Here is a 27,497-nt window from a genome sequence, read left to right as displayed (position 1 = left end):
TATTGTATGGATAAACATAGGTTTATGCTTCAAAGGACACTATCAAGAAAGTGAAAGACGACCCACAGAATGGAAGAAAAATCTTTGAAAATCATGTATCTGATAAAGACCTTGTATCCCAAATATATATATTTAAAAAACCTCTTATAAATCAATAATAGACAACCCGACTGAAAAACTGAAAATTGATATGTATCAACTTACCTATTGAAAAATTGGAAATTTATTTGTATCATATGTTTATCCATACAGTAGGATATTATTCAGCAGTAAAAAGGAATGAAGTACTGATACATACTACGATATGGATGAACCTTGAAAACATTATGCCAAATGAAAGAAGCTAGTCACAAAAGGTCATGTGTAACAATTATATGAGATGCCTCGAATAGACAAATACATAGAAATAGAAAACAGATTTGTGGTTGCCAGGGGCTGAGGAGAGGGATGAAACAGGGAATGACTGTTAATGGATACAGGTATTTTTCCTTGGAGTGATGAAAATGTTCTGAAATTTATTGTGGTGATGATTGCATAATTATGTGAATATAATACTTAAAAACACTGAATTGTATACTTTTTGTTTTTTATTGAATTACATACTTTTAATGGATGAATTGCACGATATATGAATTATATCTTAATAAAGCTGTCACTTTATTTTATTTTGAGACAGAGTCTCACTCCGTCACCCAGGCTGGAGTGCAGTGGCGCAGTCTTGGTTCACTGTAACCTCTGCCTCCTGGGTTCAAGTGATTCTCGTGCCTCAGCCTCCCAAGAAGCTGGGATTACAGTCATGCATCATCCATGTCCAGCTAATTGTTGTATTTTTAATAGAGACAGGGTTTCGCCATGTTGGTCAGGCTGGTCTCGAACTCCTGGCCTCAAGTGATTTGCCTGCCTCAGCTTCCCAAAGTGCTGGGATTACAGGCATGAGCCACTGCACCGGGCCAAAGTTGTTACTTTAAAAATACTATATATAAACAAAATTATAAACCAGGGAAAATATTTGTGACTAATATCACAAATAATTACACTATGCATTACTGCCAACAGAGGCCAGTAAGAGAAAAAGATTGTAGTAAGCAGACTCTTCGTTGTCCTACATCACATCCCTTTGATCTACCTTTGAGTTTAGTAGCGGCTCTAGTGCACAGTTCTGCATGAGCTCAGACTCCTGGGGACAGCATCCTACCTGAAGCTCACATCTAGCTTCTTTTAGCTACTTGTCTCAGGGCCTTCTCCAAGGCCACCAAGCTCTCTCAGCCCTGTGTATAGTCCAGAAGTGCAAGAAAGTATAATGCTTGTAGGGCAATCCTAAATTAATAAGGGATGTGAGAATAAATGTCCCAGCTTCCCGAGCCTCCCAATCTTTTTTCTTTGAGATGGAGTCTCACTCTGTTACCCAGGCTGGAGTGCAGCAGTGTGATCACGGCTCACTGCAGCCTCAACCTCCTTGGCTCAAGCAATGTTTCAGAACAGTTTTGATTATTTGGGAGTAGCCCCAAATATCCAAAATGTGATCCCCTGTCACCTTGCTCAGACACGAATGTGAACCACAGGGCTGTGAGGCTACTGTGCAGAAGCTGGTGCTTAGTGAGTAAGTAGCTGATTGCTCAGCATCTACATCTCACCAAGGCTTCATCCTCTCTACTAATGATTTCATATCCACTTAAAGAAGGAACTTGTAAGCACTAGAGGATTCACAAACTTGGAAAGTTCCTTTAGCAAGTCACAGCTCTGCTCTCTACATTGTGGTAGTTTGTAACTTCTTGTTTCTCCCACTAGGTCATACGGCTCCTTGAGGGCATTCCCAGCTCCTGGGACAATGACTGTCACATTGTGGCTAAAGAAATGAAATGGAAAAAAATACCAAAATAATCTCCTTATCCTCTTTATACAATAGTTCAACTACTTTCTGTTAGCCCAAAATCCCTGGGGGAAAAAATCTTCCAAAACATAGGGAGCCAATTCTGTAGCCAGTAGAGAGTTTGAATCTTCATTGTGCCACTCACTAGCTCTATTTCACCAAGTATTAACCCTCCCTACAGTCTGTTTCGTGATCTGCAAAATGGCACTACAACCTCAGAGTGGCAATGAACAGGTTTAGCACAGAACCTAGAACACAGTAGATATTCAGTAAATGCTTTGCTAAATCTTGTTAAAGGTTTTCCAGATGACCAAGAGCTTAAGTCTTTATGAGCTTTCTTTTTGCCCTTGATGCCTGTACAAAATGTAGACTATAATTTACTTCTTTCCTGGGTTAACTACAATGGACCTCTTTTCACATTCACATGCAATTAATGTCCTTCTAATGTAGACATCATATTTCTATTATTGCACTCTGAGCCTGCATTAGTTACATCAATCATGTTTTACTTTTGATTCAACTGAATTAGCATTTAATTAAAATATAACATATTTCCCCTCCAAAACTCATGTTAAATCAGGTATCTTCCTAATCCATCCTTATACTGTTGATTTTTAAAATAGCTTTGTTGAGGGATAACTGACAATAAACTGCACATACTTAAAGTACACAATTTGATAAGTTTGACATACATGTATACATATGAAATCATCACAATAAAAATAATGAACATATTTATCATCCCCACGTTTCCTTGTACCTCTTTGTAATTCCTCCTTCCTATGCTTCCCTTGCTCCCATCCCCAAGCAATCACTGATCTGTTGTCTGCCACTACAGATTACTTTGCATTTCCTAGAATTTCTATACATAGAATTGTACAGTATCACTTTTTTTGTTGTTTCTTATTGGTCTGGCTTTTTGCACTCACCAGATTTATTTTGAGATTCATCCACATTGTCATGGGTATCAATAGTTCATTACTGTCTGGATATATCAATTTATTTATCAATTCACCTGTTATAGACATTTGGGTTGTTTCCAGTTTGGGGCCATTACAAAGAAAGCTGCTATCAACAATTGTGTACAACTGTTTGTATGGATTTTATTTTTTTTCCCCTTTGGTAAATACCTAGGAATAAAATGGCTAGACCATATGGCTGGTGTATATTTAACTTTTTAAGCAACTGTTAAACTGTTCCAAAGGTGACTTTACAATTTTATGTTCTCAGCACTGCATGAGAGTTCTACCACCTCTACATCCTCACCATTGCTTGATGTGGTCAGTCTTTTTATTTTAGCCACACTAATAGGTGTATACTGGTATCTCATTGTTATTTAAATTTGCATTTCCCTAATAATAATGACAGTGAGTATCTTTTAATGGTGCTTAATTGCCATCCATATAACTTTTCTCATTTTAAAAATTGGCTTATTTTCTTATTTTTCAATTTTTATAAGTTTTTATTTTAGAAACAATCCCTTTATATGCTTTGCAAAGGTTTTTCTCCTATCCAGCGGCTTTTCTTTTTTTTCTTTTTATGAGACGGAGTCTCGCACTGTCACCTGGGCTAGAGTACAATGGCACGATCTCAGCTCACTACCAGCTCCACCTCCCGGGTTCACACCATTCTCCTGCCTCAGCCTCCTGAGTAGCTGGGACTGTAGGTGCCTGCCACCATGGCTGGCTAATTTTTTCTATTTTTATTAGAGATGGGGTTTCACTATGTTGGCAAGGCTGGTCTCGAACTCCTGAACTCATAATCTGCCTGCCTCGGCCTCCCAAAGTGCTGGCATTACAGGCATGAGCAACTGCACCTGGCTGTGGCTTGTCTTTTCATTCCCTTAACAGTGTCTTTGAAGGAGGAGAAGCTCTTAATGAAGTCTAATTTATCAATCTGTTCTTTTACAGATTACACTTTTGGTGTTATATCCAAAAAACCATTACCTAACCCAGGTCACAGTTATTTTCCCATGTTTTCTTCTATAAGTTGCATAGTTTTTGGTTTAACATTTACATCTATGACCTATTTAATTTTTGTATGTGGTGTGAGACATAGATCAAAGTTCATGTTTTTGCATATGGATATTCAACTGTTCCAGTACCATTTGCTGAAAAGGCTATCCTTTCTTCACTGCATTGTCTTTGTGCCTTTGTTAAAAAGTCATTTGTGGCTGGGCACAGTTGCTCATGCCTGCAATCCCAGCACATTGGGAAGCCAAGGCAGGTGGATCACTTGAGGTCAGGAGTTCAAGACCAGCCTGGTCAACATGGTGAAACCCCATTTCTTCAAAAAATACAAAAATTAGCTGCATGTGGTGGCATGTGCCTGTAGTCCCATCTACTTGGGTAGCTGAGGCAGGAGAATCCCTTGAAGGGAGGTAGAGGTTGCAGTGAGCAGAGACTGCACCACAGCACTCCAGCCTGGGCGACAGACTGAGGCTCTGTCTCAGAAAAATAAAATAAAAAGTCAGTTGTCTATGTATGTGTGGGTTTAGTTCTTTAATTATTATTATTATTATACTTTAAGTTCTAGGGTACATGTGCACAACGTGCAGGTTTGTTACATATGTATACACGTGCCATATTGGTGTGCTGCACCCATTAACTCGTCATTTACATTAGGTATATCTCTTAATGCTATCCCTCCCCACTCCCCCCACCCCACGACAGGCCCTGCTATGATGTTCCCCATCCTGTGTCCAAGTGTTCTCATTGTTCAATTCCCACCTATGAGTGATAACACGTGGTGTTTAGTTTTCTGTCCTTAAGATAGTTTGCTCAAAGTGATGGTTTCCAGCTTCATCCATGTCCCTTCAAAGGACATGAACTTATCCTTTTTTATGGCTGCATAGAATTCCATGGTGGTGTATATGTGCCACATTTTCTTAATCCAGTCTATCATTGATGGACATTTGGGTTGGTTCCAAGTCTTTGCTATTGGGAATAGTGCCACAATGAACATATGTGTGCATGTGTCTTTACAGCAGAATGATTTATAATCCTTTGGGTATATACCCAGTAATGGGATGACTGGGTCAAATGGTATTTCTAGTTCTAGATCCTTGAGGAATCGCCACACTGTCTTCCACAATGGTTGAACTAGTTTACAACCCCACCAACAGTGTAAAAGTGTTCCTATTTCTCCACATCCTTTCCAACACCTGTTGTTTCCTGACTTTTTAATGATTGTGATTCTAACTGGTGTGAGATGGTATCTCATTGCGGTTTTGATTTGCATTTCTCTGATGGCCAGTGATGATGAGCATTTTTTCATGTGTCTGTGTGCTGCATAAATGTCTTCTTTTGAGAAGTGTCTGTTCATATCCTTCACCCACTTTTTGATGGGGTTGTTTGATTTTTTTCTTGTAAATTTGTTTAAGTTCTTTGTAGATTCTGGATATTAGCCCTTTGTCAGATGGGTAGATTGCAAAAATTTTCTCCCATTCTGCAGGTTGCCTGTTCACTCTGATGGTAGTTTCTTTTGCTGTGCAGAAGCTCTTTAGTTTAATTAGATCCCATTTGTCAATTTTGGCTTTTGCTGCCATTGCTTTTGGTATTTTAAACATGAAGTCCTTGCCCACGCCTATGTCCTGAATGGTATTGCCTAGGTTTTCTTCTAGGGTTTTTATGGTTTCAGGTCTAACATTTAAGTCTTTAATCCATCTTGAATTAATTTTTGTATAAGGTGTAATGAAGGGATCCACTTTCAGCTTTCTACATATGGCTAGCCAGTTTTCCCAGCTTCCATATTTCCCCTCCTAGTCTTTAGACTATTGTCATATAATTTACTTTTATATTTATTATAAAACCAAAATATATTATTATACTGGTATAACAATCGCCTTTTAAATAGATTTAAATTTAAAAATTATGTACATTTATCTATGCAGTTACTATTTTCAGTGGTTTTCAATGCCTTGTAAAGATTCAGATTTTCATCTGCTATGATGTCTATCTATCTGAATATGACTTCCTTTAGCATTTCTTGTAGTGTGAATCTGCTGGTTGTGAACTATTCCATATTTTGTATGTCTGAAAGTGTCTTTATTTCACCTTCATTTTTGAAAGTTTTTTTTTTTTTTTGAGATGGAGTCTCACTCTTTCACCTAGGCTGGAGCGCAGTGGCGCGATCTTGGATCACTGCAACTTCCGTCTCCTGGGCTAAAGTGATTCTCGTGCCTCAGCTTCCCAAATAGCTGTGTCTACAGGCTCGCACCACCATGCCTGGTAAATTTTTTTGCAGTTTTAGTAGAAATGGGGTTTCACCATGTTGGCCAGGCTGGTCTCAAACTCCTGACCTCAAGTGATCCACCCACCTCAGCCTCCCAAAGTGCTAGAATTACAGGCGTGGGCCACTGCACCCGGCCGAAAGGTATTTTTATTGGGTATAGAATTCTAGGTTAACTTTAAAAATGCTGCTCTACTGTCTTCTCATTTATATTGTTTCCCATGAGAAATCTGATGTCAGGCTTATTTTCATTCCCCTGTACGTTACATGCCTTTTCTCTCTGGTTGCTTTTAAGATTTTTCTTTTTATCATTGCTTTTGAACAATGATATGATTTGTTTATATTTTTATTATTTATTTTGAAATGGAGTCTTGCTGTGTCTCCCAGGCTGGAGCACAGTGGCACAATCTTGGCTCACTGCAACCTCTGCCTCCCAGTGATTCTCCTGCCTCAGCCTCCCAAGTAGCTGGGATTACAGATTCCCGGCACCATGCCTGGCTAATTCTTGTATTTTTTGTAAAGACAGGGTTTCACCATGTTGTCCAGGCTGGTCTCGAACTCCTGACCTCAAGTGATCTGCCCATCTCGGCCTCCCAAAGTGCTGGGATTACAGGCATGAGCCACTGTGCCCGGCCTTGAGCAATTTATAGTGATATGCTCTGGTGTAGTTTTCTGTCTCTTATACTTGGGGTTCACTGAGTATCTTGGATCTGTGGGTTTATAATCTTCATCAAGTTTGGGAACTTTTTGGTGATTATTTCTCCAAATATATATTTTGTCTCCCACACCTTCAGACCCTCCAATTACTAGTATATTAGGCTGTTTCTAGTTGTCCCACAGCTCACTGATGTTTGTTTCATTTTCTTCTATTTGTTTCTGAGTTTTGCTGCAGATAGTTTCCATTACTGTGCTTTCAACATTCTTTTCTTTTTCAATGACTCATCTGTTGTTAATCCCACCCAGTGTACTTTTCTTCTCAAGCACTGAAGTTTAATTTGGGTCTTTTTTGTATCTGCCATGTCTACTTAACTTTCTGAAGATATGAAATATAGTTATAATAATTGTTTTGATGTCTTTCTCTGATGACTCTAATGTGTCAGTTCTGCATTGGTTTTCATTGATTAATCTCCTTGGTATTGGTTGTATTTTCCTGCCTCTTTGCACCCTGGTAATCTTTCATTGGATGTCAGGCATTGTTAATTTTATCCTGTTGGGTGCTGAGTATTTTTATATTCCTATAAATATACTTGAGCTTTGTTTTGGGATACAGTTAAATTATTTGGAAACAATTTGATCTTTTGGGGTTTTGCTTTCATGATATTTTAGGCAGGACTGGAGCAGTGCTCAGTCTAGGGCTATGTATTATCTGTTACTGAGACAAGGCCTTCGTAAGTACTCTATCTCATAGCTGATGTATTATGTGGTTTTCCTGTTTGGCTGGTGGCTGGTGGGAATAGCCACTTTTCTTGGCCCTGTGTGAATGCTGGGCAGTTTCCTCTAATCCTTTTGGATGGTTCTTTCTTTCTCTTTCTCTCTTTCTTTTCTTTTCCTTCTCCTTCCTTCCCATTCTCCCTCCCCTCGCTCTCTTCCTTTCCTTCCTTCCCTCCCTCCTTCCCTTCCTTCCTTTGGGACAGAGTTTCATTCTGTTGCCCAGGCTGGAATACAGTGGTTCAATCATAGCTCACCGCAGCCACAAGCATCCCTACTGCTTCAGACCCCAGAGTAGCCAGTGCTACAGGCACATGCCACCATGCCTAATTTCCTTATTTTTTGTAGAGGCATGGTCTCACCAGGTTGCCCAGGCTGGCCTCAAACTCCTGAGCTCAAGCAATCCTCTCACCTCAGCCTCCTAAAGTGCTGGGATTACAGATGTGAGCCACCACTCTTGGCTTGAATGGTACTTTTTAAAAATCAGCTTTGAGTAGTTTCTTCACATGCAGGTACCAATACTATGTTGAACATTTGAGGGACCCTCTGCACATCTTTGGGTTTCCCTCTTCTTTGTGCAGCTCTCTTCCCTCTGGTACTTGGTCCTGTCAATTCTAGCTGCTCTGGTCTCCCCTCTCAGTTCTTTCTATTTGACTTAAGGAGTCTGCTGGGTTCTCCTACTTTCACCTCCCTATATCATGGTCTAGAAATTGTGAAGACAGCAAGCGCAATCATAAGACTCACATTGTTTCCCATCTCTCAGGGATCACTATTCTTTGTTGCCTGATATACGGTGTATTTAAATTTTTTAATGTATTTTTGTCTGTATTTTATTGTTGTAGTTGTTGTAGTTGGAGGGTAAATCCAGCCTCTTTTCTCCATTTGGGCCAGGAGCAAATGTTGAGCTGATCTGCTACTGATTCTATGACCGTGGTGTTCTCCCTTTGTTTTCCTGTTCCTACTACCCCGATTCTGCTCTTGAAATCTGACACACGTGAGCATTTTACGGAACTCTAGGTAGAGCTCAAAACCATCTTTGTATCCTCATCTCCTAGTACCCAGTAACTGCCCAATATAATTGTTCAGTAGTGAGCAGAGAGTTCAAATTCTAGTTATGTTATCATCTACCTGTATCTTGAACTTGCCTACATTAGGTATTGGCCTTTATTTCTACACATGCAAAGAGCTGACGAGAGATCAGTAAAAAGCAGACATTTTCTACTAACCTATACGTTTGGATTAATCTTGAGAATTTTTATGTTTATGAATATTATAACATAAAAGAAAATTCAGAAATAGAAACCACCATGCTAAAATCTTATTTCTCCCACAAACCAGTTTTTTTTTTAGTACATGTCCTTCTATGTTTTATCCACATTATCTTTTTACATGATATGACAAAAAATTATTTCAATTTTACTGTTATTGCTTAACAGAATTATTTCCTATGTGGCTGCACGGTTCATAATGATCCTTTTTAGCATCTTTATCATGTGCGTATGTCCCGATTTGCCCAATTGTTTCTACACTAAGGTTGCTTTTCCTTTTTAATTAATATAAAGGGAACTGCAGTGAATATCTTGACTCTCCATTTCAGTTATTTTCTTGGTTAAACCCTCTAAAGTGGGATTATCATAGCAAAAGGTGTAAATATTTTTAATGTTCTTGTTACACATTGCCAAGCTGCTTTCTTAAAAGGTCCCACCACTGTTCACCTTTACCAGCCTGGCTAAGAGTTTCAGTTTTACCAGCACTGCATTTTATCACTGAAATAAAATATTTCGGCTAGTATAATAAGTGAAAATGACTTCACTGTTATTACCTATGACTTTCTTCATTTCCACAAAGTGGGATATTCTTCCTCATGCTTACTAAAGGGTTGCATTTTCTCTTAGCAGGAATAGAAGTCTCACAAGCACATGCATAACCCTTAGCCTCCTCTCCTGTCTCAGAGGGGAGTAATCATTGTTTTCCCTCTCTCTCCCATCCATGAACTCATCGAATATTTATTGAGCCTCCTCTCCTGTCTCAGAGGGGAGTAATCATTGTTTTCCCTCTCTCTACCATCCATGAACTCATCGAATATTTATTGAGCCTCTTCAGCATGCCAGGTACTATGTTAGGCTCTGGGAATGCAGTAGGGGAATAATCCCTACCCTCAAGGAGTTTACCGTGTAAAGGAAAAGCCTGTGTGCTCTCAGTATCTGGCTAGAAGCAGGCAAATTTGCCAAAGCGTTCCCACCATATTTGGAAAAAAAAGAGACCGTTTTATAAAAGCATTAATTGAGTATTCATAAGAAACTAAATTTGGAAAATCATGCTGGAGGAACTTTTGATGCACCTAGAGAGGAAAGGGGGAAGGTAAGTGCCCAAAGGAGGACACAAAGCGGAAGAAGACAGACACGGCCACATTTTAGGGACAGTTGAATGATACACTCCCATACAATTTGCTTCTTAAACAGCCATCACCAGGGACAGAGGAGGAGTTGGGGGGAAATGGAAACAAAGTGATAGGTTGTGTGAGCAGGGAAGGCCTAGGTTAGGGGGTGGCAGATCTTGATAGGTTGTGTGAGCAGGGAAGGCCTAGGTTAGGGGGTGGCAGATCACAAAATATTCTGGACACACAGAGGGCAGTATGAGAGCTCTAAACTCTTGGAAGGAAAAGGAAAGGAAGCCATGGTGGAGGACGGGGAAGGAAAAGTGTTGGACACTTACGGAGTTCCATTTAGGGTTGTTCCTGCCCACTTGCTTCTTAGACAGTAAGGTCAGCTATGAGAGATTATTATGACAGCAACAATCCCACTGTGCAGTCACCACACTGGGGAATAGAAAAACTCAAAAGACCCAAACATTATTATTACACCATAGCATCCCTGCCTATGATACTACTTGCTATCAAAGTATGAGGACTACATACATTAGTACATGTATGTAGTTTGGTGGCGGGTGGGGCGGGGGTGGTAAATCCACCCTTTTGTTCTCATTGAGATGTATCATAATACAGAAGAGTGCATAAAACATTTATTTATAGCTTAAGGAATAACCACAGGGTAAATATCAAACCACCATCCAAGTCAAAGAAAAAACACAGGCCGGGCGCGGTGGCTCAAGCCTGTAATCCCAGCACTTTGGGAGGCCGAGACGGGTGGATCACGAGGTCAGGAGATCGAGACCATCCTGGCGAACACGGTGAAACCCCGTCTCTACTAAAAAATACAAAAAAAAAACTAGCCGGGCGAGTTGGCGGGCGCCTGTGGTCCCAGCTACTCGGGAGGCTGAGGCAGGAGAATGGCATAAGCCCGGGAGGCGGAGCTTGCAGTGAGCCGAGATCGCGCCACTGCACTCCAGCCTGGGTGACAGAGCGAGACTCCGTCTCAAAAAAAAAAAAAAAAAAAAAAACACAAAACAAAATACTGTCAGCCGCTGGTAGCCTCCTGTGTGCTCTTCCCCATCCCAGCTCCCTCCTTCTGCCCAGAGGTGATCACTGTGTTTTGCATGCATTTCTCAAATAGTTTAGTTTCGCCTTTCTTTAATGTAATAGAAATGAAATAATATTGGACGGAGTCTTTTGTGAATGACTTTTTTGTTCAATATCATCTTTGTAAGATTCCTCTGTAGTGCTAGGGGTAGGCATCTGTTTATTTTCATTGTCATATGCTATTTCATTATATATATATATATATATATTTGTTGTTGTTTTGAGGCAAGGTGTCACTCTGTTGCCCAGGCTGGAGTGCAGTGGTGAGATCACAGCTCACTGTGGCCTTGACCTCCTGGGCTCGAGACATCCTCCTGCCTCAGGTCCCCAACTAACTGGGACTACAGGCGTGTGTCAACACGCATTGCTAATTTTTATTTTTATTTTTTTGTATTTTTGTAGAGACAAGATTTCACTATGTTCAAGACAAGGCTAGTCTTGAACTCCTGACCTCAAGCAATCCAGCAGCCTCAGCCTCCCAAAGTGCCAGGACTACAGGCATGAGCCACCTCACCTGGCCCTAAATACGAGTATCTCACAATTTACTTACCCATTCTATTTTTAATGGACACTTTAGTTGTTTCCTGTTTAAGGTGGCTGTGAAGAACACTGCCATGAACAATCTTGTACATACCTCTTGGTGCACATATACAAAATCTTCCTTAGAATGGAGTAGCTGGATCAGAGAATATGCACATTTTCTACTTTACTATGTATTGCAATTTACTTACAGAGATTTGGTATCAATTAACACTCCTACCAGCAGTGTATATTAGTTCTTATTGCTTGAAATCTTTGCCAACATCTGGCCAGGCATGGTAGCTCACACCTGTAATTCCAGCACTTTGGGAGGCCGAGGTGGGCGGATCACGAGGTCAGGAGATCGAGACCATCCTGGCTAACATGGTGAAACCCCACAAACTAGCTGGGTGAGGTGGCAGGCGCCTGTAGTCCCAGCTACTCGGGAGGCTGAGGCAGGAGAATGGCGTGAACCCGGGAGGCAGAGCTTGCAGTGAGCCGAGATTGTGCCACTGCACTCCGGCCTGGGCGACAGAGCAAGACTCCATCTCAAAAAAAAAAAAAAAGAAATCCTTGCCAACATCAACTATTTGTCACACTTAAATTCACTGCCAATTTGGGATCTGAATATAGTATCTCGTATTTTTAATCTAATTTTCCTGATTACCAAAGTGGTTAATCATCTTCTCATGTATTTATTGCCCACTTGGATATTCTCTTTTGTGAAGCGCCTGTTGAAGTTCTGCTCACTGTTTCTACTGACATATTTTTCTTATTAATTCATAAATATGCTTTTTTAATTTATTTTTTAAGGTAGAGCCTAGCTCTGTTGCCCAGGCTGGAGTGCAGTGGCAAGATCATAGCTCACTGCAGCCTCAACCTCCTGGGTTCAAGTGATCTTCCCGCCTCAGCCTCCCAAAGAGTGAAGATTACAGGCATGAGCCATATGCCTGGCCCATAAGTATTCCTTATATGTTCTGGATACTAGTTCTTTGTTAGTTTTATGTATTACACATATCATCTCCCAATTTATGGCTTGTTTTTTTACTCTATGGTGACTCCTAATAGTTAGAAGTTATAATTTTAATGTAGTAAAATATCAGTCTTTTCCTTTATGATCAACACTTTCTGTTTTTTTTTTGTTTTTTTTGTTTTTTTTTTCTGTTGCTCAGGCTGGAGTGCAGGGGCACAATCTTGGCTCACTGCAACCTCTGCCTCCCGGGCTCAAGCAATTCTCCTGCCTCAGCCTTTTCAGTAGCTGGGACTATAGATGCTTGCCACCACACCTGGCTAATTTTTATATTTTTTGTAGAGACAGGATTTTGCCACGGTGCCCAGGCTGGTCTTGAACTTTGGGGCTCAAGCGACCTGCCCACCTCGGCCTCCCCAAGTGCTGGCATTACAGGCAGGAGCCGCCGAGCCAGACTTTATATGTAATGATAATATATTCACCTTATATCGACAGTTATAAAACATAATTTTACACGTTTTTCTACAGAGGAAGAGCCCACATAGGCAAAGATACCTAGGGCCCAAGAAAATCATAAAGTGGCCCTGCTTCATAGAATCTTCCTAAAAGCCATACTATGAGTGACAGGGGCAGAGCTTAGGAGGCTCACCCCTATGCTTCCCTACAAGCTAGGGGATAAAACATGTGTTCTTTTAATGGTGGATGAGCATATTATCTTCATTTAGAAAACAGTACATACCAGTACTCTTAATAAAGAAAGACTAAATTAATAATCCCCAAATGCTAATATCTAATTTAAATAAAAACAGAATTCAAATAACATTTATTTCCAGGCATTTGTCTGGTACCAGGTGATACAGAGAGAAACAAAAAGAACATAAAGCTTCTAGCGTATAAGAGAATATAGAAGGTTCGCAACTCATTATAACAGGGAACAGTGTCACACGAGCAGAAGTGTGGTAGCAAGGCTAAGTCATTCCTCACAAAGTTGCAAAACAGGTGTTGTTAATTTCAGTTTTTGCAAATAAGAAAAGGCAACTGAAGCACAGAAAAATTGATTGGCTTATCCCAATTGTCAGCCAATATATGTCAGGTACAGTATCTTAATAGCAGGACTCTGACTCCCAGCCCTGCGCTGTTTACCATCTGCTCTGAAAAAGTGCTCACCCCAGTGTAGATATTCAATAAATTAGATTGTATTAAACTGAAAGAGAAACAGTGCCACCCCAAAGGATTATGAATTTTCTCAGAGCAGCTTTTTAATCTATTTTTATAGCTTAATTGAGGTATACTTTATGTATAAAATTTGCCCATTTCAAGTATACAATTCAATGATTTTTAGTAACCTTACAAAGTTGTGTAACCATCACCATAAATCAGCGTTAGAACATTTTCATCCCCTTAATAAGAATGCTCATACCCTATTTTCTGTTCATCTCCATTCCCACTCCCTGCTCCAGGCAAGCACTAATCTTCTTTCCTTCCTCTATAAATTTGCCTTGTCTGCACATTTCACATACATAGAACCATACAATAAGTGGTCTCTTTCAGCTGGTTCCTTTCACTTAATATCATATTTTTGAGATTCATCCATGATGCAGCTTGTCTCGACAGTTTGTTTCTCGTTATTGCTGGATGGTATTCCATTATATGGATACATTACATTTTTGTCTAGCCATTCACAAGTTAATCAACATTTAGTTGGTGCTAGTTTTTTATTATAACGAATAATGATGTTATGAACATTTGCATGCAAGTTTTTATGAGAACATATACTTTAATTTCTCTTGGGTAGATATCTGGGAGTGGAATTGCTGGGCTGCATGGTAGTTTTATGTTCAACTTTTTGAGAAACTGCCAAACTGTATTCCAAAATGGCTGCCACATTTTACCAATGCATTCCTATCAGTGGTGTATAATCGTTCCCACTTCTCCACACGCACAGACACTTGTTACTGTCTTTTTTCTGATAGCCATTCTAGAGGATGTGAAGTAGTATCTCATTACTATTTTTTTTTTTTTTGAGATGGAGTTTCTCTCTTTTTGCCCAGGCTGGAGTGCAATGGTGCAATCTCGGCTCACTGCAACCTCCACCTCCCGGGTTCCAGTGATTCTCCTGCCTCAGCCTCCTGAGTAGCTGGAATTACAGGCACACGCCACCACAATTGGCTAATTTTGTATTTTTACTAGAGATGGGGTTTCACCATGCTGGGCAGGCTGGTCTCAAACTCCTGACCTCAGGTGATCTGCCTGCCTCGGCCTCCCAAAGTGCTGGGATTACAGGCATGAGTCACTGCACCTGGCCCTCATTATGGTTTTGATTTGCATTTCCCTGACTAATGATATTGAGTATCTTTTCATGTGCTTATTAGCCATTTGTATATATTATTTGAAGAAATGTCTATTCCAAATCCTTTGCCCATATTTCAGTTGCATTGTCATCTTATTATTAAGCTGTGTAAGAGCGTTTGTAAATTCTGGGTGTTAATACTTTATTAGATTTGTGCTTTGCTAATATTTTTACCACTCTGTTGTTTGTCTTTTCATTTCTTAATGATGTCTTTTTATGGACAGATAATAACTGGACATATTAATGGGGTACAGATAATATTTTGATACATGCATACAATATGTAATGATCAAATCAGGGTAAGTAGGATATCCATCACCTCAAACATTTATCTTTTTTTGTGTGTACTGGGAACATTCAAATCTTCTCTTCATGCTATTTAAAAATATATATTATTGGTTACTACTATAGTCATGCTGCTCTGCTATCAAACACTAGAACTTATTTTTTCTATCTAACTTTATGTTTGTACACATTAGCCAACCTCTCTTCATCCCCATCTCCTCACCCTGTGCAGCCTCTGGTAACCATCATTCTACTCTCTGTCTTCATGAAATCAACTGTTTTTAGCTCCCACGTGTGAGAACACGTGTTATGTGTTTTTCTGTGCCTGGCTTATTTATCATAATGACCTCCGGTCCCATCCATGTTCCTTCAAATGACAGGATTTCATTCTTTTTTTACAACTAAATAGAATTCCATTGTGTATATATACCATATTTTCTTTATCCTTAAAATTTTGAAGTGTAAAAGTTTTGAATTTTGATGAGGTCCATTTTATCAATTTTTCCAAAAACAAATCCTTATATTTAGAGTCAACTGACTTTTGAAGTGTAAAAGATTTCAATTTTGATGAGGCCCATTTTATCATTTTTTCCAGAAACAAATCCTTATATTTAGAGTCATCTGACAAATGCAATTCACTGAGGAGAAAACGGTCTGCTCAACAAATGGTGCTGGTACAACTGGATATCCACACATGAAAAGATGAATTTAAACTCTCATTTCACACTACACAAAAATTAACTCAAAATGACTCACAGACTTAACTGCAAGAATTAAAACAATAAAGCCTTTATAAAAAAACTTGGAAATTTTCAAGATCCTGAGTTAGACAAATGCATTTTTCATCTATTCCTGAACTTTTATCCCAATTAAACATCATATATGTGTATGTCACGTTTATAATGCAGGGAGATAAAAATATAGCCCCCTTCAGTAAAAATGATAAAATATTTCACTGAGTTTGGTGGCCAAAATTTGAATTAGCAATTACATGAAAATGTTAAGAGAAGGCCAGGTGTGGTGGTTCATGCCTGTAATCCCAGCACTTTGGGAGGCCAAGGCGGGCAGATCACGAGGTCAGGAGTTGAGAACAGCCTGGCCAATATGGTGAAACCCTGTCTCTACTAAAAATACAAAAATTAGCCGGGTGTGGTAGCACGCAACTGTAATCCCAGCTACTCAGGAGGCTAAGGCAGGAGAATCGCTTGAACCCGGGAGGTGGAGATTGCAATGAGCCAAGATAGTGCCATTGCACTCCAGCCTGGGCACCACAGTGAGACTCCATATCAAAAAAAAGGAAGAAAATGTTAAGAGAAAATATGCAAGCAATAAGTCATAACCCAACCAGAATAGAATATATATAGCTTAGCAGGTAGAACTCAAGACAAAGGCATGCAAATAGTGCATTAAACTCTTCTTCAAATACTATACAATGTGTGTACCCATACTTGAGGCTAAAAACGGTTGATTACAGATAGTCACTGACTGCAAATTAAGATTGGGGAGAAAACAATCTCCTATAGAAAGGTGAACCTCAATCAATCAGTTAAGGAGGTGCTGCACATGCTAATATTTGTGATGGTATCATAATGCCAACATGAAATTTCTACAGTCGATTATGTTCAAGTGTCAGAAGAAAGAAATTATTGAAGAGTCTATAAACATAATTCATTAATACAAAATTTTAGATACAAAGCATCACTTATAAAGGCACTTTCTTTTATTAAATTTTCTAAGTTGCATCTGAAATTGTTAATAACTAATTTTCATGGTCAAATTACCACTTACATCCTCACAGGGACACAAAAGAATGTGAGCATTAAAACTTGGCCACTGTGTTCACGGTGAGTCAGTCAGTGCCTTCCCCTTGCTCTTGGCCTGTGTTTCATGATGGCAACTGGGGAAGTGTTTGCTAAAGCCTGAATCTTGATTTCCTCTTTCAAAGCAAAATTTGTTTACAAAGTATATTTTCTGGTATAATTAAAATTGTATTACTTCTTATTAACATTTTAATATCTTGTTATTATTTTCAGGTACAACTGCTTATTTACATACCTATCTCTCCCTCTTAGGAAAGGTTACATGTTTTATTGTTCTTTTTCTTTTGTTTTTTTTCAGACAGGGTCTGGCTCTGTTGCCCAGGCCAGAGTGCTGTGGCAGTATCTCAACTCACTGCAAGAGCACCCGGCTAATTTTTGTATTTTTAGTAGAGACGTGGTTTCACTATGTTGCCCAGGCTGATATCGAACTCCTGAGCTGAAGGGATCCACACGCCTAGGCTTACCTACCAAAGTGCTGGGATTATAGGCATGAGCCACTGTGCCTGGCCCTGTTTTATTGTTCTTTAATCCCTTATATTAATTTTTTTTCTTTTGAGACAGAGTCTCATCCAGGCTGGAATGCAGTGGCACAATCTCAGCTCACTGCAACTTCCACCTCGTGGTTGTGTACAAGCAATTCTCGTGCCTCAGCCTCCCAAGTAGCTAGAATTACAGGCGCATGCCACCATGCCTGGCTAATTTTTGTATATTTGATAGAGACGGGGTTTCGCCATGTTGGCCAGACCGGTCTCGAATTCCTGACCTCAAGTGATCCACCCACCGTGGCCTCTCAAAGTGCTGGGATTACAGGCGTGAACCACCATGCCCAGCCATGAATGTTTTTTAAGTCATTGCAGACATCAGTCGAGTACTGAAACCCTGCCTTATAGCATCTGATAAGGTTCTTAAAACAAAATAAACACTTGATACGTTTTTGTTGTAATGAAGTAAATCTTAGCTTTTAATACTGTGGTTTTAAAAATGATATTTCACAGCATAACGTATACTATGGGATCAATCAAATTACAAAAATGGTATTCTAAGAGAGACATACAGGTGTGTCATTAATGTAATGAAGGCTATTCTTTCAATGGCCAGAGCCAAATGCTAACTTGTTTCTTTCTTGAATACGTAGTGACACTATGTTCTCTCATTTATTCTAAACAGAAGTGGTCTATTCTCTCAGATCAGAGCCTCTATCTAAATCTCCCGCGCAATTTAAAAGCCAAACTTTTTACAATCCAGGAAGAGGTGGGCTTAGCTTAGTACAGGCACATAGCAAGAAATGTCCCAAAGAAAGTTAGCCTTATTATCATTGCTGCTGCTGCTAATATATTCCAATAATCACTTCTATCTTGAAAATAAGTAGAAACAATTGACCAGCTCATCACAATTTCACATTAATTTGAAAGAGGTATGCTATGCAGCAAATGGAGACCACCTTCTTCTCAATTTGTGGTTAACACTGGCAAAGTACATATGCTATGAAGTTTGTGTATCAGACGAGTAAAATGTACTCCACAAAAAACAAGTGAACTGAAAAAAAATTCACAAAGTCTTTTAAAATACTTTCCTTCTTGCCTAAGATATAACCAAGGCTGGTTCTGAGTAATTTTCTCAAATACTATCTGCAGTGATCTCTTCAGGTAAAGTCCTCCAGCCCTTTGGCCACCTGGAACCATGAAGTTCCACCTGGAATTTTATCTTGGCCTCAGGGCCTGGGCCGGTGCTCTATGCTGGAGGAATTTTTAGAAGCCTCAGACTAGTAGCTTATCTGCTCAGTACGATCAGTCATTCTGCTGATCCTGTCCTGATATTGTGACCTAGTTTCAGGCACTAAGATTTTATCTAGTTACTCATAACCAGTGCCTCTTTTGTACCACTAGAAACTAGATCCTGGGTTCATCCGTTGTGATCCACAATCCTAGCTTGGGACCTTGTTTTGTATCCCAGTTGGTGCACTACTCCCTATGATGTTCTGTGGGCTTAGCTAGAGCCCTACCCTGGAACTCCAGTCTTCATGACTGTCTCCAGTACTTGCCACTGGATGGCTATGATGCAGACTTCCCTCGTGTCTGGATTTCCACTTATTGCCTACTGTCAGTCTCCCCCTAGAATAATGTCCTAGGCTTCAGCTAAATTTCCTACCACTGTCAGGACTGTGAGGACTTGGGTTCTGGTCATTCACGGATTAATCCATCTCAAGGCTGAGTTCTAATTCTAATAGTAACTCAAGTAATACCTTTATTTTCAAATCTCTCTATTCAAACCAGCCAGCAGTAAATATATACTTTAAAAAGCCTCATTAAATATACATGTGATGCTTGAAATGCCAAAAGAAAAATACCCCATACCTGTCTGAGTGAATCCTGATTTGTATCCATTAGTTGTCCCATTTTCTGGGGTCACAGTTGATGACACTGAAGAGCTTGGTTTAATAGAGTGGCAAGAAGCAGAGGATTGTCGGCTTCTACATTCTGGAAAAGAGTAAAAATTACACTGTATGAAGTGACCAATGATCTGTTAAAACAGGTGATGGGGACACAATCCATAAAATCTCTAAATTAAATTGCTGCTCCTTAAGTGGCAGCCACTTCTCTAATTAGAGATCCCCTTCCCCATCCTGACTCCAACAGAATCTTTAAACTAGTGAATACAACGCTTTTGTTTGGAAGACAAAGAAATGGTTGCAAAGAAATTGGACCTTTGTTCCCTAAATACTAGTTCCCAGAGGAAATATACTCATAACCAATATAGTCATGCTAGTTTTATGGGTAAGACAGAGGCTAAAACATTAATAATTTATGAAAACCTAATAGGCCTTTCAATACCAGTTAACACCCTACCTGGGATTGGTTTAAGTGTAGAACAGTAACCTATGGTCTGTCTAGGCTGCCTATAACCTTCTCTTCTCAACCTTAATTTAGGTCCAAAAACAGAAGCAAAGAAAAATGTATAGGCAGTAGAGAAAAATTTTAAATGCTCAAATTAATATTATTCTCAGTTCTTATTAAAGGAGACAGCCAATATTCAAAGTGGTTACTGATCATGCTATGCCAAGCTTCATTTTAAGTAAGCCAGTATTAATGGGCCTCTGGGATGATATTTTATTAGTGCTTTGTACTGATTCAGGTAGATAGTAAATATTATCACAGCCTATGGGACTGTTAACTTCCAACCAAATTTTACCCTATTAGTCTCAAAAAGTAGCATGTTTTTTTTTTTTTTGTTTTTTTTTTTGAGACGGAGTCTCACTCTGTCGCCCAGTCTGGAGTGCAGTGGCCGGATCTCAGCTCACTACAAGCTCCGCCTCCCGGGTTCACGCCATTCTCCTGCCTCAGCCTCCCGAGTAGCTGGGACTACAGGCGCCCGCCACCTCGCCCGGCTAGTTTTTTGTATTTTATAGTAGAGACGAGGTTTCACCGTGTTAGCCAGGATGGTCTCGATCTCCTGACCTCGTGATCCACCAGTCTCGGCCTCCCAAAGTGCTGGGATTACAGGCTTGAGCCACCGCGCCCGGCCTAAAAAGTAGCATGTGAAAAAGGAATATAAATAATTTTATACGACAAAGTTAATTACAGAGGGTCCTTTCGAGTGTCTCCAAGTTTATCAGATACATACAATGACTGGAAGCAGTTTTCTATAACCTTCTATGCTATTACCTTCTATGAGGAGTACTGTATTCTGGCCTAAGAGCATATCTCCAATATGTAATATATGCACATATGTATATTGATATTATATGTATGTATATATAAATTATACAAATAAATATAATTTCAGCTCCAAAATAGCAACTATTATAAACGTGAGGCTTCTCTCACAAATGTTATTCTTTATTAGAAAAATGAGGCCAGGCATGGTGGCTCATGCATGTAACGCTACCACTTTGAGAGGCCAAAGCGGGTGGATCACTTGAACTCAAGAGTTCGAGACCAGTCTGGGCAACATGGTGAAACCCTGTCCCTACAAAAAATACAAAAATTAGCCAGGTACAGTGGTGTGCGTCTGTAGTCCCAGCTCCTTGGGAGGCTGAGGCAGGAAGATCACTTCAGCCTGGGGTGGGAGAGGTTGCAGTGAGCCACCGCAGTCCAGCCTGGGCAACAGAGTGAGATCGTGTAAGAAGGAAAGAAAGGAAAGAGAGGAGAGGGGAGGGGAGGAGAGGGGAGGGGAGAGGAGAGGCAGAGAAAGGGGGAAAGGGGGAAAGGGGGAAGGGAAAGAAAGCAAAGGAAAGGAAAAGGAAAAAGGAAAGGGAAAGGAAGGAAAGGAAAGGAAAGGAAAGGAAGAAAGGAAGAAAAAGGGAAAGGGGAAGGAATGAAGGAAGGAAGGAAGAAAAAAAGAAAAGAAGGAAAAGGAAGGAAGGAAGGAAGGAAAGATGAATTGCCACTGAGTACTAACTAAGAAGTTAAAAATATTTTATGCAACCAAAACAAGGCTAAAGAAGGAAATTAAAAGGGAGGGAGGTGATACCTATCCTACTTTTACCCTTCTATTAGGATTCATGACATTCAAAATGATTTTTCTGAGAAAAATCATTTAATAGGACAAAGACTTATTCACCAGCTTATGATTCAGTGGTCACAAGCTTTAAGTTCTGATGATACCTATTTTGGAATATGTACCCATTTCCTAAAGAACTATATAATGCTACTTCAAAGGTAACTAAGAGAAATTAAGGTGAAGGACTCAGAAACAAACCTGCAGTTGTAATTTGGAATATTATGCTGTTTTTCATAGTCAGGAAAAAATATTGTATAGACAACAAATAGAAACATTAAAAATAGTTATTATAGGCCAGGCACGGTGGCTCACACCTGTAATCCCAGCACTTGGGGATGCCAAGGTGGGCAGATCACGAGGTCAGGAGTTTGAGACCAGCCTGACCAATATGATGAAACCCCTTCTCTACTAAAAATACAAAAATTAGCCGGGTGTGGTGTCACACGCCTGCAATTCCAGCTACTCAGGAGGCTGAAGCAGGAGAATCGCTTGAACCTGGGAGGTAAAGGTTGCAATGAGCCAAGATCTCACTGCTGCACTACAGCCTGGGCAACAGAAGGAGATGCTGTCTCAAAAAAAAAAAAAAAAAAAAAAATACACACACACACACACACACACACACACACACACACACACAGTTATTATAGGCTGGGTGCGGTGGCTCACGCCTGTAATCCCAGCACTTTGGGAGGCCGAGGTGGGCAGATCACAAGGTCAGGAGATTGAGACCATCCTGGCTAACATGGTGAAACCCCGTCTCTACTAAAAATACAAAAAATTAGCTGGGCGTGGTGGCGGGTGCCTGTAGTCCCAGCTACTCGGCAGGCTGATGCAGGAGAATGGCATGAACCTGGGAGGTGGAGCTTGCAGTGAGCCGAGATTGTGCCTCTGCACTCCAGCCTGGGCGACAGAGCGAGACTCCATCTCAAAAAGAAAAAGATAGTTATTATATGGAGAAAAAAATCTCAGCATCTAAGAAACTGATCAATAGAATAACAATTAAATACTTCTTTTCTTTAGCACAGTGAAGAGAACTTCTGTCAATTCCTATCAAGCACATGAAGATGTGAAGTTTCAACTGGATTCATTTCTATAAATAAGTTAAGTTCTTCCTAATTTATAAGAAATAACACTTTGCCAACTTAATAGTGTGTTTTCCCAGGTATTATGAAGAGAACATAAATGTTTATTCTAAGTATGTTTAGCTCTAGTTAAAATAGAAAAAAAATACGGATGTTCAAAAATCTCCAAAGAAATTAAATAGAGTCAAAAGGGCATCTAACCAAGGAGCTGTCACTCTGAGGTCCTCTCTAAATGACGGAAGAGCTAGAAAAAGTCCATTTTTCCCCTTGAGAGCTGTACCCCCTTCCCAAGAGACAAATACAGAGACATGCACTTTCCTACACTTGAATTGTCTTTGTTAAAAATGTAAGGGGCAAGTCAAATAACACACCAGAAGGCTTTAAATTTTTGGATATCCTTCTGAACTTGAGATGTTTATCTGTATCCCACCTGAACTCCGAATCTTGTATGGGTCACTTGTCACCACTCTAAAATCTCCATTCCCTCCCCTTTTCTTCCTGGAAATTGACTACCTTTCCAGCAGATAAGAGGTCCCTTAGACAGTACACCCTGGGAGCTTCTGACTAGGTAGTACTTTAAGTGCTTCTGCTTCTTTGGCTGAGTGGTGAGCTTCAAGTTAATGTGGTTGGAAAATTCCGTGAAATATCGAAATCCTCTTTCTCCACAGCCGATACAATTTCCAGAAAACCCTGAAGTGAGGAAAACCAATGTTACTAATGGCCTTGTAAGTTGATACAATACTTTTATGTATTAAACAGCATAGAAACGTTCACATTCTTTGACCCAAAAATGTCTCAATCTCAAGGAAATAATTCAGAGGGAAAAAAAACAGGTACACATTTCTTTAGCAGAGTTATTTTGTAACAGTGAAAGACTGGAAATAATTTAAATGCTGCTCTAAAAGGAAAGGAAAGGTTAGCCTCTAAAAGGTTAAGGAAATAGGGTTGATAAATACAGTAGATAATGGTTAAGGAAATAGAGCACATAATATAATAAAAAGCTTGGTTCTAGAATGTCTATTATTTCTTCCCCACATACTCCTTCCTTAGATAACCTGGTTCTCTGCCCTCTCTACCACTCAGACTTGCCTCCATGGTCACAGCTGGTGAGCCTGTGGCCCACCATCTGACCCAGTCTGGGACAGTCAGAATCTCTCTCCTGGAATTTTGAAATAAATACAAAAAGTCAGGCAGGTGGTACTGGACCCTGGATTTGTAAGGTTTTACAGAATTGGAATCCCAATTAGGGTTACGTCAGCCACAGGTAAGCTAGGGTATGGGAACCAAGAACCATGAAGAGGAAGCTGATCTGCCAAGAGGAGAGCAGAGCACGGGCCAGATGTGCAAATTCAGGGCTCTATCAGCTTCTAGTTTCTGTGAGATCTAGCTATACTTTCCGACAGGAGTACCATGAGATTCCCATTTCTCCTTTTCTAACACTTCTTTATTCATACTAGCTTATTATTCCTTTAGCTCTAATATCCAAATAATTCCACTCAGACAAATTAAACAAAACAAAAATGTTGGTGACCTGGTTAGAACAGGGGACACGGAAAAAAGAAGAAACAGAGAAAACTGGGAAGATGAAAAGCCATGCCTTTTTTTTTTTTTTTGCCATGCCTTTTTTTATTGAAAATTAACTTTTCAGTCCCCCTTAATACACAGACTAAAAACAGACAGTAAGAGTGGGTTCTTCTTGTTGTGTCTGATGAGGACATAACACATTTACTGTGACATAGATGAAAAGCACAAAAATGTTGTAATAAGAAAGGGCATTCCATATTGTATAAAGGCAATATTTCTATACATAAATACCTGAAAACAAATTCACTGATGAAGTGATACACTCTTTTCAGACCTCTGAGCTAACCTGATAAATATTAATAATTAACAAAGATATATAAATTGAGAAGAGAAAAGCCACAAGGATTAATGATAGAATATCTCACAATATCCTAATCTCAGAATGCTAACCATCAATTCAAAGCATTTATAAATGGGAAGTCCAATTTATTATTATTCAGTCAACAACTATATATTGAGCATCTACCCATATGCTAGGCATTTTGCTAAACACTAGGGAAACAGTGGTGAAGAAGAGAGATTCATAACCTCTGGTCGATTACACAGAATTAATAACTTATTACTGCCACTTTATAGACATGTAAACAATATAATTTTATAAATGACTTAAAATATATTCAGAGATGGATTGTATTTGAGAGCATCTATTTGTCCAATACCTTAAAAAAGTAGCCCCTCCCCCTGCAAAAAAGGTTGCCAGTGGCTGCCTAGGTCACCAAAGTCATCCATCCATCCATCTATCCATCCATCCACCCACCCATCCATCCATACATCCATCCACCCACCCACCCATCCACCCATCCATCCATCCATCCATCCATCCACCCATCCATCCATCCATCCAACAAATACTGTATTATGTGCTAGACACTGTTGCAGGCACCAGGTTTTTTAGCACGAAACAAAGCAGACAAAGTCTCTGCCTTTGTGGAAACTACATTCTGGTTTGACCGTCGCACCTTCCTGGAAAACTGCCTGACCTGTGAAGTAGATATGCCACACCCAAAACACAGAAAAAAAGCTACAAGAACCTTTCAGCCAAAATAATCAAGAACAGTGCCAAAACATGAGGCTCAACTGATAGGTCCAAGTGGTTTAGAAAACATTAGTGTGAGAATTAGAATTCACAAACTACCGAGGTTAAGTTTGATCTTTTCCTCTGTCTATTCTGAGGTGAAAAGCAAGAGTGTGAAGAGGAAGAAAAGCCATGGGTTAGAATAATCTGCAAAGGAGAGAATCTTCACATTAATGATAAGTTAACAACATAAAAGAATTAGAATCCTACAGTCCATTTAAAAAACTCTGTATGGCTTCAGCATTAGCCTTCCTTCAAGGGAGATTTTATCTGCCTGAAGTTCTTGTTGTCATTGAAAACAAAAAATAACACCACTCTCAGCCAAATTACCTTTTAGTTTTTCTGGCAATCAAGTCTTCCAATTGCATGGCAGATTTGGGACACATGCACTACCAACTGGATCAATATATTTTTAAATCATTCCCCCATAGTCTTTGGAATCTGCATAGTTTATATAAAAATTTAGGCAAATTGATATTTGAATCCGCAGGGGTTCTAGAATAGCGGAAGCTTAAACATTTTTCCACTATATTTTAATGCATATGAAAATCATCCACTTTAAGTAAGAAATGTTGGATATTAGTTTTTGGACAATAGAGTATCAAACACATAAAAATCCCAACAATGTGCTTATTTAAGAAAAACCTTCTGCCATTTTGCTGTTGCACTGCACTTTTACGTGGAGAAGTGGTCAGTAAAAAATTATGTCCACTGACAAGGCTAGAGAAAGTAAGCAAGGTTCCAAGTCTGTAAGAGTATTTAATAAACACAATAGTAAAATAATTGCCATTTGAAGAGTAAATACTATCTCCCAAGCACTGTGCTTGGTGGGTGCTTTAAGGACATCATCTCATTTGATCTTTATGACCCTGCAAGGTAGGTGTTAATGACCCCATTATATGCACGAGCAATCTAAAACTTTAAGTTCTTAAAATACTTGCTGAAGTTCTTAAAGTACTAAGTGGCAAATCTGGAATTTGAACACAGTTCTGATTCCAAAGCATATGGTCTTTGGTCTCACTCCTAATTTCTAAGGATTATGAAGTCTATTATTCTGATGGTGTTTTCTGTGTCTTTTCTATGACATACTCTAAGAGGATTCTCTAGTCACAAAGAATCATTGAACAAAAAATGCATTATGAGAGATTTTCATTGTCTACAGTCAGAGCCACACCTGAACTGTTTCATCAGATGAGACGATAATGCTTTTCAAATGCTAAAAAGTTTTCTGAAGTTGTTCTACTACAGCCTACTAGGTAGTAAGCTCTGTATGGAATAGGACTGAGTCTTATAACTGTTGTGTCCCTACGTGAGAGCCTCGTGTGATTTCTGTCATACAGTACATTTTGAATAAATACTGCTTAATAAAAAAACGAGTAGTTGGATCGTCTTTGCTAATTTAGTCCAGCATATTAGATTTAGCATTAGACTTCTATATTAAACCATCTGCTCAATTTCACTAAACAAAAAAAAGTGAAAATGTTCTTTTTTTTTTTTTTTTTTTTTTTTGAGATGGAGTCTCGCCCAGGCTGGAGTGCAGTGGCGTGATCTCGGCTCATTGCAAGCTCTGCCTCCCAGGTTCACGCCATTCTGCCTCAGCCTCCCTAGTAGCTGGGATTACAGGCACCCACCACCATGCCTGGCTTTTTTTTTTTTTTTTTTTGTATTTTTAGTAGAGACAGGGTTTCACTGTGTTAGCCAGGATGGTCTCTATCTCCTGACCTTGTGATCCACCCGCCTCGGCCTCCCAGAATGCTGGGATTACAGGCGTGAGCCACTGTGCCCGGCCGAAAATGTTCTTTTTTTATCAGAGCCTTATGAAAAATGAAAACTACCATTTCTTTTCCTATGAACCATGAGAAGTCTTAAACTATAATTTAAGGAACTTCTATAAAGCGTGTGCAGGCTCACTTATTGATCAGTGTATTGCTAGACTTTCTGATGACACTATATAACTAGGAAGAATGTATCAAACTACAAAAATAAATACATATCATGATCAATACAATATTTGAATTCACTGTTCTATTCTTTTTCCTTTTCACTGATATTTGTGCCTAAAACATGATTTTCATCTATAGTAAGACAAATTCTGAGAAACAAAAACAACAGTAGAGAAATGCAGCAGTAAAAAAGCAACAAATCTCATGTGCTATCTTTTTAATTATTTAAAATAACATAAATCAAGTCTGTTATTTATGATATAGGGAGGCTATGTTGTGAGAAAGCCCAGACACTAATATCACAAAGTAAAATAATTCTGAGATAAAGTCATTTACATTTTATATCACATAGATAGAAATATA

At 39.4% G+C, this 27,497-nt stretch overlaps 1 protein-coding gene across 1 annotated transcript in view; it reads right to left on the bottom strand.

Moving 5' to 3' along the window:
* Positions 1 to 27,497, bottom strand: part of GREB1L (GREB1 like retinoic acid receptor coactivator) — a 159,818-nt gene that overhangs the window by 96,676 nt on the left and 35,645 nt on the right. Inside the window, exons 6-7 of the mRNA XM_025365255.1 lie at positions 23,046 to 23,222; positions 19,305 to 19,427 (exon numbers count right to left, since the gene is read on the bottom strand). Of these exons, the coding sequence (XP_025221040.1) occupies positions 19,305 to 19,427; positions 23,046 to 23,222 (300 nt within the window). The remainder of the gene's footprint in view (positions 1 to 19,304; positions 19,428 to 23,045; positions 23,223 to 27,497) is intronic.

This window comes from Theropithecus gelada, chromosome 18 (genome assembly GCF_003255815.1).
Source record: "Theropithecus gelada isolate Dixy chromosome 18, Tgel_1.0, whole genome shotgun sequence".
NCBI classification, from domain to species: Eukaryota; Metazoa; Chordata; class Mammalia; order Primates; family Cercopithecidae; genus Theropithecus; species Theropithecus gelada.
The sequence above is the reverse complement of the archived record's forward strand: the minus strand, read 5'-3'. Positions and strand labels throughout refer to the sequence as shown.